Genomic DNA, 19,873 nt, shown 5'->3' with positions numbered 1-19,873 from the left:
ATTTCCCAAAAGTGTTTTAACTACTCATCTTAGGCGATGGTTCTATTGAAATGACACAATACATGAGTTGTCTCATGGGGAACAGCTTCGTTTACTATCCCACCCAATTTAGTGTTTTGTAAACTTGGCAAATCTTTTCCTAGGTTGATTTTTCCATCACAAAATAGGTGTGTACCAATAATACATCAATGTTAATTATTATTCATTAACACCTAAATTAATAAAAATACTAAAGGTTATTGACAATATAAACATCATTCTCCTCGGTTTTTCTCTACCTCTTCTTCAATCAACTTCTAACAGCTCTATCCTTCGTCCCACATAGTTTTCATCTCTACGTCTGACATGACCAAACCATTGCAGTCTTTGTTCTTGAATCTTTTTTGAGACTGTAGTCACCTCGCCTCTTTCTAGCCTCCTTCTTCTCTCTAACCTTCTGTTGCACCTCTTCGTTCCACCACCAAGTTTCTTTTTCTCTAGGAGGCTTTTTATCATTGTTTTTCCTAACACTTCCTCTACCACTCGCACCACAACTTTACTGTTGGCTTCCCACCATTTACCATATCTTTTTCCTCAAGCTCTCCCAGCACTCTACTCTTAAAGACTATTGCCAAATCCTTATCCTTTAACTTCCACCACTTAACTTTCTGGTGTCCTACTTTCTTTCCTTTCCACCACACCTTTATCTCCGTATCCACTATCACCGGTCGGTGTTAACTAGCTACACACTCACCCTTTATCACTTTACAGTTCGTAATCTCTTTTAGCCGACTTCTTCCACACAGCACAAAATCTACATGACTTGTCCTTTCCCCGCTACTATAGGTAATATACTGGTCTTTAATCTTCATAAAGTACATATTAATAACAGCCAAATCCCATGCCACTGCAAAGTCAATCACAGTATTTCCTTCATCATTTCTTATTCAACTCCCCAAACCTACATGAACTCTTTCTATTTCCGCTCTTTCTGTACCAATATGTCCATTAAAATCATCCAATAAAACACTTTTCGTCTACAGGAATCTCGAGCATCTCGAAATCAAGGGCCCTCCAAAATTCTTTCTTTTCCTGTTCTTCACAACTTACCTGTGGGGCGTAGGCACATATTATGAAGTTCACGTCGGTATTACCTGTATTCAATTGGACACTTATTATTCTATCACTTTTTCTGCTTACCCTTACAATATGTTCCTTCCATTCGTTGTTCAAAATAATACCTACTCCACTTCTGCCGTGACTGTTCGAACTATTATATAGTAACTTACATCCATCTCTAAGATCTCTCGACTTATTACCTTTCCAACGAGTTTCCAGCACACAAAGAACACCAATCCTTCTCCTCTGCATAAAATCGGCGAGTTCTCTTCCGTTACTTGTTATGCTTCTGACATTGAGAGTTGCAACTACTTGGGAGAGGACTAGCTTCTTTCGCTCCTTCCGTTCTCTAAGGGGTAGCCCAAGCTAACTTTTCGCAGAGGTCAGGCGAAGCTGCAACTGTGCGTTGCTTACGGGGGTACGAAAAATTTTAAAGAGTAAAAAATATAGGTTTTTGTTTTCCCTGTTGTTGTTTTTGTTTTTCTGTAAAACAAAAATTGTTTAAGATATGGCTGTTTAAAGTTTGCATACGCCCGTGATTAGTGACTCGTTTAAGCCCTTTCAACTACAATCTTTTTAAAAATAAGGGTTTAAAAAAATTAATTTAAATGATCTTATTGCCCCTAAAAAACCTACAAAATGGTTTTTTAAGTACTTCATGGCTTTAAAGCTAACCGAGTTATAAGTAAAAAAACCAATTACATTTTTAGGAGGTACCAGAACGCGTATACTGGAGCATTGTAAAATACACATAATGTGCTAAGAAGGCACAGACATACGTTCACCCATCCTTTCCTTAAGCCAATAAGGGTTGTTTTGAAGTTATACTTCTATACGCACGGTCGGCGTTGGAAATTTGCATGAGAGTGAATCTGTGAAACCATTACATATGTAAGATAATGAGTAAGAGAGAGACAGAAGATATATTTTCTCTCTCTTCCTCTCTCGAGAATAAAAATGTTCCTTTTGTATATATATTTAATATTATATATATTATATATACGTATATAATATAATATAATATTTATTAATATTATTATTTATGTGATATGTTTTGTATTATTAAAAATTAAACGTTTATAATTACTTTAGGCTTTTGTATTTCAAATAATCACTGTTTTACCGAGAACTGTCAATTTTGAAATCCGTTAGTGTCATGTCTAATTGGCAAATCCTTTACGTGTTTGGTTCATACGCTGGTGGTTGTGAGTTCGAATCCCAATTATGAATTTTCTTTTTTATTTTTGAAATATTTAAAAACCTCACGTTAATCTTATTAAATATATGTAATATACGCAAAAAACATAAATTTTAAAATAAAATGAAAAATTACAACATAATCCGAGTTGTTGGTTTTTTATTTTTATCTTCGTAAAGTAAGTTATGTATATTGGAAGTTTTAAATTCTTATGAATATTACATTTTAATTTATATTGTATTATTATATTGAATTATGTTGCAGTGTATTTATTGTATTGTAATTTTTATATTAGTAACAAAATAAACAATGAATTTTACTGCAGAGTATGTGTAAATTTTTTTTTGCATTCAACTCCTTTTATACATATATAAAAATAAAAATATATATTTTCATTAAAATATTGATACAATCCTTCATTTACTATACTCCTATTACAGGTCAAGTGTTTATATACAGCAAACGATGCACCATATACCTATATAACTAATTCTTTTTCCCTTTCTGCTCTCTCTTACCTATAGCATTATATATGTAATGATTGTGCAGATTGACTCCTATATAAATTTTTAACGGCGAACGCGTGTATAGAAGTATAACTTCTACTGGCAGTCCCACTGGACTGCCACACCCATTTTTTTTTAAGTTGAAATAAAATATATTCATAACGTGTTGATTACAAAAATTATTGTATTTATAGCTTCAATAAAAAAAATACTACAATTATTCGATTTTTTTCCAAAGGGGTGATTTTATAAAGTTGGAAATTATATGGTAAAACATTAAAACAGTAAAGAAATCTAAAGTGAATGTCACTGTATAATTAAATAATTCCAAATTGCTTGAATTTGCAATTATATTTTTTTTCTAATAGGGGTCGTTTTCACCCCTAAAAATCATTTTTAATTTTTTGACCGGAGCTAAAAGGATTAAATTGTGATAAAATCTTAAATTATGTTGTTTAATGTTAACTGACATACATTTACTTCATTAAAAGATGATTAGAATCAATTAGAATCAGCCCGCTTTAATTTATAATTACTCGATTTTATTTAATAGAGATAGTTTTCGCCCCTAAAAAATAAAAAGCAACCAACGGCGCAAGTTCAAAAGTGAAGTGGAGGGTAAGTAGAACCTAAATCCAAATTTCCATGCAATTCGGTAGTGACACGGAAAATTACACGGTATCGCCGTATTTCACGTTGATTTACTGGCCTACAAGTACCACAAAAAGTTAATGTTTGGGCCGAGATTGTTGGAAATTTACTAAGATTTTTTACGTTTTAACGTTCCCTAATAGAGACATAAAAATAATAAATGAGAATAATATTCTTATAGTAGGGTATTTATGTGTGTGCGTGTATGTTGTGTAAATACATTGTCACTAAGTAAAGTTGGCTTAATTGTCTTGACCAAAAGTCGATTATTATGATGAAAATTTTTTTTAATAGAAAACTTTCCATTCCCCGTTGGATTCGAACCCACACCTCTACCCCAGTCAAAGAGTCAAGGAAGAAAAAAAGCTGAAAAAAGCAGATATTTGTAGGTTTTAGAAGGTATATGAGGAGTAGCTGATGAAAATGATTTTGCTTTGTTTTTTAAACAATCTTAAAAGGTGAATAAATAATGTTTTGCTTATAAAACATTTCGTATAAATTCTAGAGAAAAATTATTCAAATAAAAGTTGTTCGTTGTTCCAAATTAAAATTCATAAATAATTAGCCAAGATAATTGTAAAGAACTCTAATCTTAGTAATTTATAAATGTTTAAAACTTTGTTTTTTGCATATAGACCTACAGTGACATATGGAGCAGAAAATTGGATATTAAACAAAAGACATCAGAGCAGAATTCAGGCAGCAGAGATGAAATACCTCAGAAGAACGATAGGAGTTAAAAGAACTGATAGAATCAGAAATGAAGAAATAAGAGAAAGACTCAAAATCAAACCGATACTCGAGTCAATCAAAGAGAAAAAATTGGCATGGTTCGGACATCTAACCCGGATGGACAATAATAGACAAGTAAAAAGAGTGTGGGACGCCAAACCAATAGGGAAGAACAGAAGAGGAAGACCCATTAAAGAATGGAACAGTGACATCTCGCAGATACTGCAGAGTAAGGGTAAGACTTGGCAGGAAGCAACACAGATGGCATCCAATAGGAAGGAATGGAGAAAGTTCGTTAAGAGCTAGGACACCTCAGAAGACTGTCAAATATTGTAATTTAATGAATTGTATTGTAAACGGCCCAACACCGAAAGGTGCAAATGGGTCTACTGATTAAGTAAGTAAGAAGTTTTTTGCATAATGACATGTAATAAGTTAATAAAGTGTGCCAAATTTCAAACAGATCGCCCAAATAGTTTATAAGTTATTCAATTTGTTTATCCCGGAGAGCTATTATTTAAACAACTATACTTGCCCAATTAGTTACCCGAGAGGTATTTTGTAAATCGCAATCGGTTCTTTGAGGCTTTATTTTTAAGGCGTATTAAAAAACTTTGACATTTTATTAAATTTGTTACTAAAAATAGCTTAAAAATGGGCTGACTTTTTAGCGTCTAAACATTTATAATAAATTTTTTGTCACACAGTAAGTAGGCTCAATGAAAAGCTCGTGAAAAAACACTTTTTTCGAAAAAAAAGAACTTTCTACTATCGATTACAATAAACAAGCCGAGATATTGCAGCGGACAGTTCTCCCCTCCATTTCTCCATGGCGGTATTTTAGGAGTACCATCACTTTAACAGATTATAACGTGTTACTTCTTCAGTAAATAGGCCCTCTATAGGTTGGATCATAAAACTTAGATATCATCATTTACAATCTGTTCAAATTTCAGCTCTTAATATTAATAAACAATAAGAATATGGTTTTACGAAAAAATCCTATCTTGTTTCCTATTGGTCACAGAAGGATCTGTTTCTTCTGAAATGTGTGTTTTTTACCAGCTTTTCATTGAGTCTACTTACAAGTGTGTTACTTGTAAGTAGTGTGTGTCTTTAATTTTTTTGATACCATTGAAAATATTTTTCGCTTTTGAATTAAATTCTACCTTTCTGGATGGTTGCAAGGGTTCTTGCCTACGACTTCCTTCAACAAGAACAAATCATCTTCATTGCTGAAGTGAATTCGTTTTCTACTGCTTTCCATTATTTATAAAAATCAAAACAAATATACTTAACCACAAATGTAAAAATACACGTACCACGTGTGCTTATGAAATGTGGATGTTGAAATTTTGGTAATTTTGGTAATCTTCGGTTACCTTTGGCCCGATAGGGATGCGTATGAACGTAACGTACCAGCCCGTCACGTTAGGTAATACGTATCTAGATACGTTAGTTCAACCATTAATGCGCATGCTAATATGTCAAAAAGATACGTTACGTATACGTATTTGCTTGCACAAAAACTCTACTATACGTGAAATCAAATCTTAACTGTCTTTTCTTTTATTTCTATTTACACTTTATGAGGACAAGAAACCACTTCATCAAATATTCTTGCATAGATAAGGAGATATGTTGTGGAATGTAATTTTCAGATACCCCATGTCCTTCTTTACATCTTTCTCATCGTCTGTTTTGCTTTGCAATTTATAGAAGGCACAGATTAAAGAAAAATCTAAAAAAATCTTCGGATTTTTACTTTGTGGTTTTACCTGCATAAGAACTTTTCAGCCTTTTTTCTTGACAGGGATAGACCTGTCTAATGTAAAAAACTACGAAAAATCACTGATTTCACGTAAAAATCTTATATAGATATTTGAAGGTTCTGAAAGCTATATGAAGGATAGTTGATCAGAGATCCGTGAAGACGTACATCTGATTTTGCTTTGTTTTTTTTAACAAACTTAAAAACTGAAAAAAAAACATTATTTGCCTGCAAACCGTTTCTTATACGTTCTTTCATAAAACGTTCTGTAATTTTGAGAATATCCAAATTAAAATACATAAACAGTTGACCGAGATCATTGCAAAAAACTATTATTTTTGCAGTAGGTCATTTATAAATGTTAATAACTTTGTTTTTTGCATAAGGACATATAATATAGCTACTTGAAATTATGACAATTAATGAGTCACTAAAAGTGTGCTTAATATCAACCACATCGACCAAATAGGGTATTTAATTTGTTTATCCCGGAGAGTGATTATTTAAATAACTGTACTTGCCCAAACAGTGAATCTAAGTATTTTGTAAATTGCAATCGATTCTTTGAGGCTTCAGTTTTATGATATATTAAAAAAACATTTTATTAAAGTTGTTATTAAAAAATAGTTTGAAAAAGGGATGACTTTTTAGCTAATAAACATTTATAATAACTGATATTTTTATATCACACGCTTATATGCAGATTCAATGAAAAGCTGGTGAAAAAACACACTTTCCAAAAAAAAAAGAACCTTCTATTACCAATAGAAACCAGGATAGTATTTTATTCTTAAAATTATATTTCCATTGTTTATTAATGTTAATAGCTGAAAATTGAAAGGTATGTTACGAGTAGCATCACTTTAACGAGTAATAACTTTTTACCCCTTCTCGGTATACACCTTCTATAAAATGGTTCATAAACTATAGATCTTCGTTTATAATTTGTTCAATTTTCAAGTATATTTTTTAACCAGCTTTTACCATTAAGCCTACTTACAAGCGTGTGACAAAAAAATGTGAAAGTTATTATAAATGTTTATAAGCTAAAAGTCAGCTCTTTTTCAAACTGTTTTTTAATAATAAATTTAATAAAATGTTACAGTTTTTTTAATATACCTTAAAAACAACTAACCCTTATAAAATAGATTTCGATATACAGAATACCTCTAGTGAGATTGTCTGGGAAAGTACAGTCGTTTAAATAATTGCTTTTGGGGATAAACAAATTGAATAACTTATAAACTATTTAATCGATCTATTTGAAATTTGGTGATGGACAGTGTGAATTTGAAAATAGACAGTGTCCAAATAATGACGCTAAGTTGATTATCGGAGACATGAATGCCAAGGTAGGACAAGAGGAGATGTACAGACCAACCATAGGACCTTACAGCATACACAAAGAATGTAATGATAATGGGACGAGACTTGTAAATCTCGCAGCATCTCTGAACATGACGATCAGTAGTACATACTTTCAACATAAACGTATACATAAAGTGACGTGGACATCGCCAAATCATCAGACCCAAAATCAGATAGATCACGTACTGATTGATTTAAGACATGGATCAGATATACTAGACTGCAGAAATTATAGAGGTGCAAATATTGACTCCGATCACTATCTCATAGCTGGACGTATCAGAGCACGTATATCAAACGCCAGGAACGATAAAACTAAACCAAAAATAATCAAATATAATGTTGATAAATTAAAGTGTACTGAAGTCGAAAGAAACTTCCAAATATGCTTAGATCGTAAAATATCAGAACATTCCAGAAGTGAGGTATACTCCACTGAACTTAACACAAATTTAGAGTTTATGAAAACCACGCTCAAAGATACCGCAGAGGAAGTGCTGGGTGAAGTACCCAAGGGACAGCGAAACAACTGGTTTGATGAGGAATGCCAACGAGTAACGAAAGAGAAAAACGACGCGTATCTGAAAATGATCAACAGAAGGACTAGGAGCAATGTTGAAGAATATCGAGTAAAGAGACGAGAGTAAAAACAAAAACACAAACAGAAAAAGCGGCAACAAATCAATAAAGAGTTCGAAGAAATGGAAAACCTTAATAGAGAACACGAATACAGAAAATTTTACAAACAGGTTAACACAAAAAGAAAAGTTTTCAAGCCACAAGCGAACCAAGTCAAGGCCCTTAACGGAATTCTTTTAAACGAGAGAGTGGAAGTACTAGAAAGATGGCAGGAACATTTTAGTACGCTACTTAATGGAGAAAGTAGAGCTGAAGGTAGATATGATATAGAAATAGAACAGGAGGATACCGAACTACCAACTTTGGAAGAAATAAACAAAGCAATTCAGTCTCTAGCCAGAAACAAGTCACCCGGAGCAGACAACCTACCCGCAGAAATATTTAAATGTGGCCGTCAAACATTTGTAACCCTCCTTCACAAACTACTAATACAGGTATGGCAAGAACGCGCGTTACCAGAAGATTGGAGTACTGGAATTATATGCCCCATACACAAAAAAGGAAACGTTCTTGAATGTTCCAACTTTAGAGGGATTTCCCTTCTTAATACAGCATATAAAATTGTGTCCCTGATACTTAATGAACGATTGGCACGGTATACTGACAATATAATAGGATCCTACCAAAGAGGCTTCTTGAAAAATAAATCTACCATTGATCACATATCATCCATCAGACAAATATTGGAAAAAACGACGGAGTACGACATAGACTGCCATTACATCTTCGTAGACTTTAAGGTAGCGTACGATACTATTGACAGGTCCCAATTATATTCGGCGATGATCGAATTAGGAATACCAAAAGGATTGGTAGAATTAATTAAAATGACAATGATGAAAGTTGAATGTAAAGTGCGCGTACAAGAGGATGTTTCAAAACCATTTAAAACCAACAGAGGACTGCGCCAGGGAGATGTGCTATCATGCACGCTGTTCAACCTAGGGTTAGAAAAAGTTATGAGAGATTCGGGAATAAACTTAAAAGGTTCGATATATACCCGTAGTATACAAATAATGGCATACGCTGATGATATCGTCATAATTGGAAGAACCCAAAATGAAGCAGTGGAGGCTTTCACACGTATCAAAAATGCAGCAGAAAACATCGGACTTCTGATTAACATCCAGAAAACTAAATATATGCCGGCCATATCAAGAATTCAACAAAATAACTTAGAGGTGCAACACGAAACGATAGAAATGGTAGAAGAATTCTGCTACTTAGGATCACTGGTAGACTATAAAAATAACACATCCAACGAGATAAAAAAAAAATAATAACCGCTGTTATTTTGGCCTGGGCCCTCAACTAAGAGCGAGAAGTATGTCAACAGCAGCAAAGTGCAAACTTTATAAAACAATAATACGCCCAGTGCTCACATACGGATCGGAAACATGGGCAATGACGACCCGAGATGAAGAGTTACTGCGAGTCTTTGAAAGAAAAGTATTGAGGACCCATATATGGCGGAGTAAACGAACAGGGTCTGTGGAGAAGGCGATATAACTTTGAACTCTATAGACTTTTTGGTGATGCAGATATTGTGAAGACCATCAAAATAAACCGCCTAAGGTGGGTGGGCCACGTTATGCGGATGGATGAGAGTGATCCCACTAAAATAACTATGCTAAACAGCGAGCTAAACTCAGATATATGGACGATGTACAGGAAGATCTGAGGGAGATTGGAGTGAGGGACTGGAGAAGACAGACACTCAATAGGGAAGGATGGACGAATGTTTTGAAGCAGGCCAAGGCTCACGAAGGGCTGTAGCGCCAACTGATGATGATTTGAAATTTGGCACACTTTAATATCTCAATAATTGCCACAATTTTGAATAGTTATATTAAATGTCGTTATGCAAAAAACAAAGTTATTAACATTCATAAATTACTACAAAATTAGGGGTTTTTTCCAATTATCTTGGTGAGTTGTTAATGTATTTTTATTTAGAAACTCGCAAATTGAAGAACTTTTTAAGGTCTATAATTTTTATCTGAATCATTTTTCTGTAAAGTGCACAAAAAACGTTTTATAGACAAAAAATGATTTGTTCACATTTTAAGATTGTTTAAAACAAAAACAATGTAGCATCAGCTGTAAGTCTTTACAGATTTTTCATTAGCTATCCTTTGTATACCTGTTAGGGTCTTCAAATATCTGTATAAGATTTTTACGCACAATCAATGATTTTTTTACCAGATAGACTGGTGTACTCACCGAGTTTTCAATGATGAGTTACCGCTCTCCTTACTGCCCTTCCAAGGCGGTAGATTGTCTAATCAATTAGGATTAAAATATGAAAATTCAACAAAACATAACTATTCCAACATAAATATTCAAGTAAATGCTGCCCACTTGACTTCTATCTACCCTTTCACCAACGAGTGCAAAGTACTAGATAAAAAACGCTGTAATGTACCGATCTAAACAGGAGACTGGTTTATATATAACACAGTTCTTAATTTTTTCTCATTACAAAAAACAAAACCCTTTAAAACGATTTAATTAAAATATAAGCACCGTGCTTTTAGGGCCTAATTGAAGTTGGACCGCCCTCAACGTTATCAAAGTTTCTAGACAACAGGAAGCTCCCCTCTTTGGCTCCTTCCTTTACAAAAAAGGTTCTTGTGACTGTATGTGAATGGTATGTAATAGCGAGTATATTAAGCGATGTACGTAGGGGTTAACATATTCTATAGTGCTCTATTAATACATCTATATGCACATTTATCGACTACATGGGAATTAACTAAACATATTTAGTATGTGCGCTTGTTCTATTGACAGATAATGGCAATTTATGTTAAACATTTGGCCTTTTACTGGAAATATGATGTATAAATTGAAAATATATGTTACAAAATATTCGAACCTGATCGCTGTATTGCATATCCTGCATTTCTTCTTTTTCTAGTGCCGATTCCACTAATAAAGGTTGGCTATATCTATTGCAAATTCATCTCTATCTTCTGCTATTCTTAAAAGCATCTGTGTGTTTAACCCGGTCCAGTCGCGAATGTTTTTCAGCCAGGATATTTGTCGTCTAAGTGGACCCCTTTTTCCTTTGATTTTACCCTTCATACTCAGCTGCAACAACTCGCATGTCTCATTTCTAAGTATGTGCCCCAAATAAGCTGTCTTTCTTCTTTTAATGGCGGTCAAAAGTTCTCTGCCTCTTCCCATTGTGTGCAACACCATTTCGTTCGTAATATGATCGGTCTATGATATTTTAAAAATTCTTCTCAAAAGCTTCCATCTTTCTCATCAAATCGACATTAACAGTTCCAAGCTTCGGCACCATAAAGAAGAATTGAGTGGATATAACATTTTACTATACGATATCGGATTTGCAGATTGAGACTTTGTTTACTTATATAGAAATTTCCGCACTTTCAAAAAGGCTGCTCTTCATTGCTTGATCGAATTTCTGATTTCGGATTTAGATCTTCAGAAATCCAGAAACCGAAGTACCTCGTTTTCTCCACTTGCTCCTTATCTTTATTTTTATCTGGACCCTTGTTATGACTTTACCCCTCTTAATTTTTTGGTTTTTGTTTTCTTTATGTTTATAGCGTTTTCTTCCCATTATAATCTTTTAAAACTATCTTCCAGACCCTGATTGAAAAGTTGTCGTGATATTGTGTCACCCTGTCTCACGCCTCTATTTATTTGTATTGATTTTGTTTCTTCATATACTTTAATTGTTGTTTTGGCTTCCTTATATATATATATATATATATATATATATATATATATATATATATATATATATATATATATATATATATATATATATATATGTTAGATCACTAATCACGTATTTGACTTTTTAAAAAAAGAACTTTATTTGTTACAAATTAAATATTAAATAATAGTACAAAATTAAATTAATTTAAAATGACTACAATAACTGGACTGGTCGAAGTTGCAGCTAAGAGTGATTCCGGCATCTGAGAATGGTAATTTATAGGTTTGGTATGAAGTGCTGAATTGCTGTTCCCATGAATGTTGGCCAACGGTTCGTACAAAGTTCTAATGCGTGCTCAGCGATTTCTATGGGAATGGGATGATGAAATCTGAAGTCGGCGAACTTAAGCTAGTTCAAGGTTAATATTTTCTCATATAACAGCTCCCCTTATTAGTGAAAAGTCAATGCCATTGCTTTGACTTTTACAGAGTAATTGGTGTTTCTGCTTCGCATTCCTGTTGGACATTGGGTCTTCTTCTGAAGGAGGTTAAGCTTTGAAGTTTCTGTCTAATGGAATTTCTGCGTGGTAGTGGAGTTGGAGGCTGATCCTGGGACAAGGAGATTGCAATTTTTGGGAATATTTTGGTTCGGTATTTGCAGAAAAGGTATAAGATAACTAGGATAATAATCAGGGATAAGGTTGATATAGTGAATAAGGGTAGATGTTCCTCAATGAATGATTGGCTCATAATATGGTCCAGTTCTTCTGAATATTGGTCCAATTTGTGTTGTGCAATATTTAAGTCATCTACGTTGATTTTACTGAGTTTTAGTGGTTTCAATTTTGATAGGTGACTCTTTGTCTCAAAATGGTCACAGCATCTGTAGGGTACGTTAACTGGGTGACTTTTATACGTGATATTTGTATATTTCCCAATTTGGTCTCTAGCATGAATTCTGGTACTGCCAATGAATGCAATACATTCGGGAATTAATCTTAAGATTGAATTTGTTTTTATTATTTGTGTAGTGACGTCTTTCCTTGCACATTTGATTGTTACTGGTAATGGATCGGAAATGGTTAGTAACCATAAATTTCGGTCAATTTCTTGTACATTGTAACCTTGTGCCAAAAGCATGGACATCTGGCAAGTTTTTGGTAAGTTGCTGAGAGGTTTCAAAAGCTGGGCTTCACATATAGCATCTGTGTCTATGGGATACGGAAGAATGTCTGTACACATTCTTTGGTTTTGACTGATTTGTTTGCATTTTTCGGTGTCCATGGGTAAAACATATGAAATTGAATCATCATCTCGCGCTATGTATTTATGAACAGTTGAAAGTATATGATGAAAACCAGTTTGATTATCTAATATTGGTATTGAATATAATTGATACAAGGTGAATATTTCGGGATCAACTAACGGAATTTCGAGAACGAAAACAATTTTTGAATCAAGCTGATAAGCTTGCAGTTTTATTATGTCAATATACTGAGCTATATTTGACATATAAGTGGGTAGAGGCAATACGTTATTTTGTAATGACTGTGAGATTTCTTTTAATGCGTCCATTAAGTCTATGGGCGAAATAATAGAACTATGTAGAATTTGCAGGCGAGAGAATGTGATAGAATTTAGTATATCATTTAAATAATTTTCTAAAAATACGTAGCTTTCCATTAAGGACTCACATAAATCTAGTATTTGTAATTGTGCTTGGTAAAAGGATATGTCATTATTAATGTCCAGAAGTGTAGTCTCGATAGTTTTTAAGTTTTTGTTAAAAGTTTCTTCGTCTATTTGCAATTTTTGAATTGTAGTGTTGAAAGTTCTTATAACTGAAGTGGTAACAGATATTTGATTTTTTAGGAGATTTTCGATTTGAGTTTCATCGGAATTTATCTTATTTATACATTTATTAAAGTATTCGCCATCAGAGGCGTCTAAATTTCCAGTAATAGATTTCCAGATTGTTCCAATACCATTTACTAAACCGCGTTTTAGGCGTTTATTATAAGGTACTGTGTCAGAGGTTATTTCTTTATATTTTAAATTAACGGAGTTTGAGATTTGTTTTAGCAGACTAACATGTGTCTGTACTTCGGCTTGAAAGGCAAGTTTTCTCGGTGTATCCACGTTAATAAATTTTTCTAACAGGTTTTCCAAAATTCTGTCATTATTGGATATTGTAGTTTTGATAGGTAATAATTCTTTGTAAACAAGTAAAGTCCATTTGTCATTAGATATTCGTATAGTTCCTTTTTCATGAAAAAATATTCCAATTGTGTTATTAATTTAAGTGAGGAGAATTTGGGATTGGACGATAGGAAGGAGTCCATAGAATCTGTAAAGGAAAATGATTCAAAATAAGGTTTGAGTCTGTCAAAATTTACTTTAGAGGTTTGGTTAGTTTTGGGGTTAAGGATAATTGCGGAATTTGTAAAAACTTCTTGAATTTCGAAAGGTCCATTAAAAAGATTATCCGATTTTGATTTAATTTGTGATTCTTTTACGTAAACTTTGTCACCAATTTTAAAATCAGGTCTTCGTTCTGAAATATTCTCGTCAAATATTACTTTCGCATTTTCTTTCTGTCTTTCTGTTTTTGCTCTGGCTACTTTGTAAAAATATTCCATGCGGTTATTCAGGTCTCGAATATATTTACTCATTAGTGTTTTTTGATTGTATAGAGTTTCTGGTGGTCGGCCTGCAGTGTGCCCAAATATAAGTTCATATGGTGTGAAACCGTGGGTCTTATTCTTTGTGTTGTTATAGCATATTATTGCATAAGGAAGTATAGTGAAGGGATGATCGTTTGGGTTCTCGGCTTGATTTGCTCTAATCATTTCTGAGAGTGTGGCATGAAACCTTTCTATAGATCCATTAGATTGTGGATGGTTAACGCTAGAAAATGTTAGTTTAATGTCGTATAATTCGCATAGATCTTTGATTATAGCATTCTCGAATTCTCGACCGCAGTCACAATGAATTCTTAGTGGTGTTCCATAGTGTTGAAAAAAGAGTAGGAGTGTCTTGACTACTGTTACTGCCTTCTTGTCTTCCAAAGGATAGGCTTGCGTGAATTTTGTCAATTCGTCACGAATAGTTAAAGCGTAGTTCCTAGTAGGGTATTCGAATATATCCATATTTATTCTTTCAAATGGTGTTTTTGGAGTTTCTGTTATGACTAGTGGTCCACTTAAGTTTTTCCTGCAAATCTTAACCTTTTGGCAAATTTCACATGCTTTTACAAATTTCTCTACATCTTTTGTTAAATTCTTCCAATTGTATTTCTGCTTTATTCTTCTGACAGTTTCGTTTATTCCTCGATGTAAGTTGTTTTTACCGCAATGGTAATGATCTAAAATTTGAGGGATTTCGTCTTCGCTGGCTGTTTTAATTATATTTTGACAGATTCTTAATTTTAATTCTTTGTCAGCAAAAATATAAGAAAATATCTCTAGGATAGGTAGTTCGAGATTATTTTCGACGCAATATATTTTTGATTCATCGAATTGATCTTTATTTGCAAAAAGTACAAGAAACAAGTGTGATATTACTCGTTCGGGATCAAACGGTAATGGTATAATAAAATATTTTCGATCTTTTACAGTTTTGCTGTGTACAATATTAATTCTTCGGTTACTATATTCCATGTTTTCTTCGAATATGTCATTCATTATGTTCTCGTGGAGTTCTTCAAGTTTGTTTTGCCAAAAAAATGTAACAATATTTTTGTTGGATTTGTCTAATAAGTCCGTATTCGATGTTTCAATTTTAGAATAATCGATTATTGACTTTGTTCTATACAGTTCGATAAACTTGTCAAGTTCTTCGGACATTTTTTTTATATTTTCTTCATCGTCGTCTTCGTTTTCTTGAGTTTCCGTATCATCTTCATTCGATGCATGTAATGAGATTTTCGATTGAAAGTTTGCACAATCCTTGAAATGGTTAATCTTTATCCTTGAGAGGGCATCTGCATTTCTGTTTATTTTTCCTGCGCGATGTTCTATTTTATAATTGTATTCTTCGAGTTTTAGGCGCCAACGCGCTAATCGGCTTCCGGGATCTTTTATCGAGAAAAGCCATGTAAGGGGTCGATGATCGGTAATCAGGGTGAATTTTCGGCCAAAAAGATATGGTCTAAAATGTTTGACTGCCCATACGATAGCTAATAGTTCTCTCTCTATAGTCGAATATTTTGTTTCGGCACCGCATAATGTTCTGGAGGCATAAGCTATGGGTAAATCTTTTCCAATAGGGCCTTGCGATAGAACAGCTCCAATCGCGAATGCACTAGCGTCAGTTGTTAGTAAAAATGGTTCCTCAAAATTGGGATATATAAGTATTGGATCTGAAGTTAAAATATTTTTGAGTTCGTTAAAGGCTTCTTTGCAATCAGAATTAAAAATAAAAGGTACGTCTTTCTGAAGTAGTTTCGTAAGTGGTTTAGAAATTTTGGCAAAATTTGGAATAAATCTTCTATAGTAACCGGCTAAGCCTAAGAATGACTTTATTTCTTTGGTGTTCTTTGGTTCCGGGAAGTTTTTGATGCAAGATATTTTAGCTGGATTTGTTTTTACACCATTTTCTGTTACAAGGTGGCCCAAATATGCTACTTCTTTTCTTAAAAATTCGCACTTGTCTGGCTGTATTTTTAAATTTGCTTTTCGTAACCTTTTAAAAACTTCTGTTAGTCGTGACATGTGATCATGAATAGTGGGTGAGTAGATAATTATGTCATCCATATACACTAAGCATCTTTCGTTTTGTATTCCTAAGAGGATGTTGTCCATTACTCTCTGGAAAGTAGATGGAGCATTCATTAGTCCGAATGGCATGCGGACAAATTCGTAATGTCCATTTTCGACGGAAAAGGCCGTTTTCTGGATGTCTTGTGGCTCGATTTCAATCTGGTGAAATCCAGACGCTAAATCTAGTGTTGTGAAGTATTGGCATCTTCCTAGTTGGTCCAATAGTTCTGATATTTGTGGTAGAGGATAACGGTCTTGTACTGTGAGTTCGTTGAGTTTTCGATAATCAATAACAACTCGCCATTTTTGTTTTCCTGACGCATCTAATTTCTTCGGTACGACCCAGACTGGACTCGACCAGGGCGAGACACTTTTCTGGATTATTCCTTCTTCTAACATTTTATTAATTTGCGTCTTTACCTCTTCCTTATGTATTTGAGGATATCTATAGGATTTAGTGAAGATAGGTTTAGCGTTGTTTGTTTCGATTTTGTGCTTGATTTCGTTTGTGAAGGTCAGTTTGTCGCCTTCGACATAAAATATATCTGCGTATTCAGTACATATGTCTAGAATTAGTTCTTGTTCTTCGCAATTTAGATGATCAATTCTTAGTTGTTCTTTAATTATTCGTGTTCTATCTACTACGGGTTCTTCAAAATCATTTCCGTTGTAGGATAGGATTGTCTCAGAATTTTTGAAAGGTTCGATTGAAATGTCTGAAAATTCAATTGTCTTCGGCATAGCATTAGCATTTAGTACGGAAGTTAAGAATTCTCCATTTTCATCTACATGGACTAATGCATGAGGTAATCTAACTTTTTCTATTTCTTGAGCTGATAATATGGCATCTGTATTTGATAAGTTGCATTTTAGTCTGCATATTTGTTCGGTCCGGCTGTCAATGGTAATTCTGTTTTTTCCTTTTATTCGTTTTCTCTCTGGTCTTTCAAGATTTTTGTCTTGATCTCGGTTTTTTACGATAGTATATTTTTCATTTATAGGGTTTTGATATTTTAAATTTGATTCCTGTTTAGAATCTGATTTAATTTTTATTTTAGGTTCGTTTTGTCTTATGTCTGTGGGGTGTGTCGGTGTTTTGTCTTTAGGAGGTGTGTTTGTCTCGTGTCCTACTTTGTGAAGGGTGACAGTTTTAAAATTTGTATGCAACTGTCGGGATTTAAGATCTATTACGCATTCATAATGATCTAGAAAGTCTAGGCCTATTATGCCATCGAAATCAATGTCTAGATTGAAAATAAAGACTTTGTGAGGATTATCGGCAGTGAAGGGAATCAGGACAGATTCTGTTATTAACAATTTTTGATCGGTTATACCTTGAATAGTAACGTTTTCAGGAAATCTATTATGATAATTGCGTGCTGTGTTTTCTTTGAAAACAGTGATTCCAGCACCTGTGTCGATTAAAAGTTTAAAAGTGTTGGTAGCATCGTTAATGTAATATAAATTTTTGGAACTCATTGTATGAAATGGAGTTACATGAATGTCTGTTCGGGAAAATTGAGATCCGGATGAAAGTTGTCTAAGTTGAGTGCTTGGATTTGTTCTTGGATATTCGTAATATCCGTTGAGGGGTTCGTATGATTGGGAGGATGATTTTGATTCTGAAGTGAAAGAAAATCCTGATAATTTTGTGTGTTATTGGTTTCGTAAATGTTATCAGTTTGTGGATTATTTTCTGTATAATAATCCGTTTCATAGTTTTCATAGTTATCGGTATTATAATAATTATCTGTATAGTAATCGTCTGTATAATAGTTAGTCGTCATTTCATCAGGGTATTCGTTTAAAACATGTGCTCTTTGGAAGTTTGGGTTTCTTTGAATAACAGATGGACGATTTTGATTTTGAGATGTAAAGGAAGGTCTCTGTTGGTTGAAATTTGGATTGTTGGACGAATATTGATTCCTATTAGGGTTCTGATTGTTTTGATAGTTGTTAGGTCCATTATTATATTGGTTTTGGTAACCGTGTGGCCTAGAAAAAGTTTGGTTTGGCTGTACGAAACGTGAAGAGCGGCATTCACTATTTAGATGACCAATGCGGCCACAATTTGTACATTTTGTAAACTGAGATGAGGGTCTTCTCATTGGTTGAGAGGGTTTAGGAATAGTTGATCTAGAATTAGATTTTTGTTCTTCAAAATATGACAATTGAAGTTCGCGTCTAATACGATTGCTTGCTTCAATGAGATCTTTTGGATTACTAGCCCTAATAATTTGTCCTAGACGAGGTTCTAAACCGGTTAAAAGTGTGTTTAGGGCCATGGTATCGATTAAGTCACATTGGGCAGTTTTTTGATCTGGGGATAAATTTGCTACTTGGATCGAGGCGTGCATTTTTGCATTCAGAACTTGTAAACGGTTAAAGAAAGTTAGAGGAGATTCGTTAGATAGTTGTCTTAGTCTTTGTAAGTCTTGTATTAAGGAGGTCAGGTCTCTACTGTCTCCGAAATGTAGATTTAGTAATTGTTTTATTTCTGTATAAGAAATTGGTTTTCTAGAATTAATAAGCTGTGCAGCTTTACCTTTGAGTTTATTTTTTACGTGAATCGTTAATAGAACGCGCTGATCGCCTGTGGCCATTTTAAAAGCACAGTCGCACGCATCTAAAAATGTAGAAAGAGAAATCGGATCGCCTTCAAATTCTGGGATAATAGAAAATATTTCCGAAAGCTTGTATAGTTCGATTTCTTGTTGAGTCTGGGAACGTGTCTCAGGCATTTTTCGAGATATTTTTAAACGAAAATGAAAAATAGAAGTATGGAGAAATATAAAATGTATCAGTATATAAGGGAGAAAAAAAATGTGGTGGTATATAAAGGGCAAAAATGTATCAATATAAAAATATCAAATAATATATCAACAAAAATGTATCAAATATACCAAATAAAAATATATCGAGAGAAAATATACCAAAATATAGCAAGTAAAAAAAATATGTCAATAAAATATCAGTATAAAATAGTATGTAAAGAAATATCAATAATTTCAAATATTAGATAATCAACTTGTATTTTCTTTTATGTATCTTGATTAATTGACTTGCAGTATAGTCAATTTCGTAAATTATTATAACAAAATTATTAACGAGATGATTCAAAATCCACTTACATAAAGAAGAACATCGGGACGCCTTGTTCTCTCTGCTCAGCTACCAGGGGCTTCACTAGGTGTTCCTTCCGTAGATTACAGGAGTGAGGTTGTTCGGAGATGTTTTCTTCTTTAAGGGTTGTCTTGTTCTCTCTGCTCGGCTACCAGGGGCTTCACTAGGTGTTCCTTCCGTAGGTCACAGGAGTGAGGACTTCCGTAGATTCTTTGTTCCGTTAAGGGATGAGAATCCGCCGCTGCCAGTGAGTATACACGTGTTCTAGCAACGTTAACCGGATCCTACTGACTTTGCGCCAATTGTTAGATCACTAATCACGTATTTGACTTTT

At 33.7% G+C, this 19,873-nt stretch overlaps 1 protein-coding gene across 1 annotated transcript; it reads left to right on the top strand.

The window, feature by feature from the left end:
* Positions 1-7,296: 7,296 nt before the first annotated feature.
* LOC140438701 (uncharacterized) lies at positions 7,297-7,971 on the top strand. Its single transcript, XM_072528346.1, has one exon. The coding sequence runs from the start codon at positions 7,297-7,299 to the stop codon at positions 7,969-7,971; it is 675 nt and encodes a 224-aa protein (XP_072384447.1).
* The last annotated feature ends 11,902 nt before the right edge of the window (positions 7,972-19,873 follow it).

This window comes from Diabrotica undecimpunctata, chromosome 4 (assembly GCF_040954645.1).
Source record: "Diabrotica undecimpunctata isolate CICGRU chromosome 4, icDiaUnde3, whole genome shotgun sequence".
Lineage (NCBI taxonomy): Eukaryota > Metazoa > Arthropoda > Insecta > Coleoptera > Chrysomelidae > Diabrotica > Diabrotica undecimpunctata.
Note: the sequence above shows the minus strand (reverse complement) of the source record. Positions and strands in the feature narration are given on the sequence as shown.